This window comes from Octodon degus, unplaced genomic scaffold (genome assembly GCF_000260255.1).
Source record: "Octodon degus isolate 3935 unplaced genomic scaffold, OctDeg1.0 scaffold00219, whole genome shotgun sequence".
Taxonomy (NCBI): Eukaryota; Metazoa; Chordata; class Mammalia; order Rodentia; family Octodontidae; genus Octodon; species Octodon degus.
The window spans coordinates 3,025,438-3,026,365 of NW_004524795.1; the positions used below are offsets into that span (position 1 = coordinate 3,025,438).

At 39.2% G+C, this 928-nt stretch overlaps 1 protein-coding gene across 1 annotated transcript in view; it reads right to left on the reverse strand.

The window, feature by feature from the left end:
• Znf18 (zinc finger protein 18) overlaps positions 1–928 on the reverse strand; it is a 30,577-nt gene that overhangs the window by 7,878 nt on the left and 21,771 nt on the right. The window contains exon 5 of the mRNA XM_023705425.1: positions 500–656. Within this exon, the coding sequence (XP_023561193.1) occupies positions 500–656 (157 nt within the window). The remainder of the gene's footprint in view (positions 1–499; positions 657–928) is intronic.

Below are 928 nucleotides of genomic sequence, written 5' to 3' on the forward strand. Positions count from 1 at the left end.
TACAGAAAGCTTAGAGTGACTACCATTTTATAACTAAGTTCAGATTTCTTTTTCCCTAGTCTTATAACTTATTTAAAGTATTTGCTGATGTGGCTATTTAATGAAGGTTAGCTGGAGAGATTAAAGAAAACATAGTTTTCTATTTATTGCACTTTGCTGATGTTGGATGCTCACTACAATTAGAACAAGAAAAATTTAGCTACTCTGAACCTTCTTGCTAGAAATGGTAATAGTTCTTATTACTTAATCTTGTGTGTGACAATACTACATTTACCTACATTGCCTCAATCCGTATGAATCTTAATTCTCACTAAGACAAAAATTTTTCTCTTGCTTTCATGACTAAATATATGTATCAACAGTCCTACAGCCAGAATAAGCAAACCTAATTCAAACCAGATCAACTTTATCATGACTTAATCAAGTCCTAATACCTCCTCCCCCATGTCCATTTAACAGGAGGTCCGATATGCCTCCAGACCAGTGAAAACTCACTCACCTACACAACTGAGTCTTGGGATCTTCTCACTGACATGGAGGTGTAGGCCTGCTAGCTCTTCCCTGTAGTCTGATGAATTAGTCAGGTTAGGTTTCGAGTTGGAAATTCCTGCTACAAAGAAACAGATAGGTATGTAGACCTGGATAAATGGGGAAAGCTGGGAGTTCTAGCTCTACCTTTCAAAAGAAAACAACAAGCATGAAGGGCAATATGAGGGCTCTGGAGTACACTTAGAAACTTTCTGGTAACAGTCCACGGTACAACCTAAATGACTGGGATTATGGAAAGACCATAAAAATGTCCAGATAGGTGGCCAGAAAGGCTATAGGCCCCTGGCAGGCTGGTGCAAGGATCATGACAGAGAATACTCCAGTGGGTAGCTTGAGGGAGTAGGCATTAATTTAGTAGGAAACATCATGGACTCAGAGC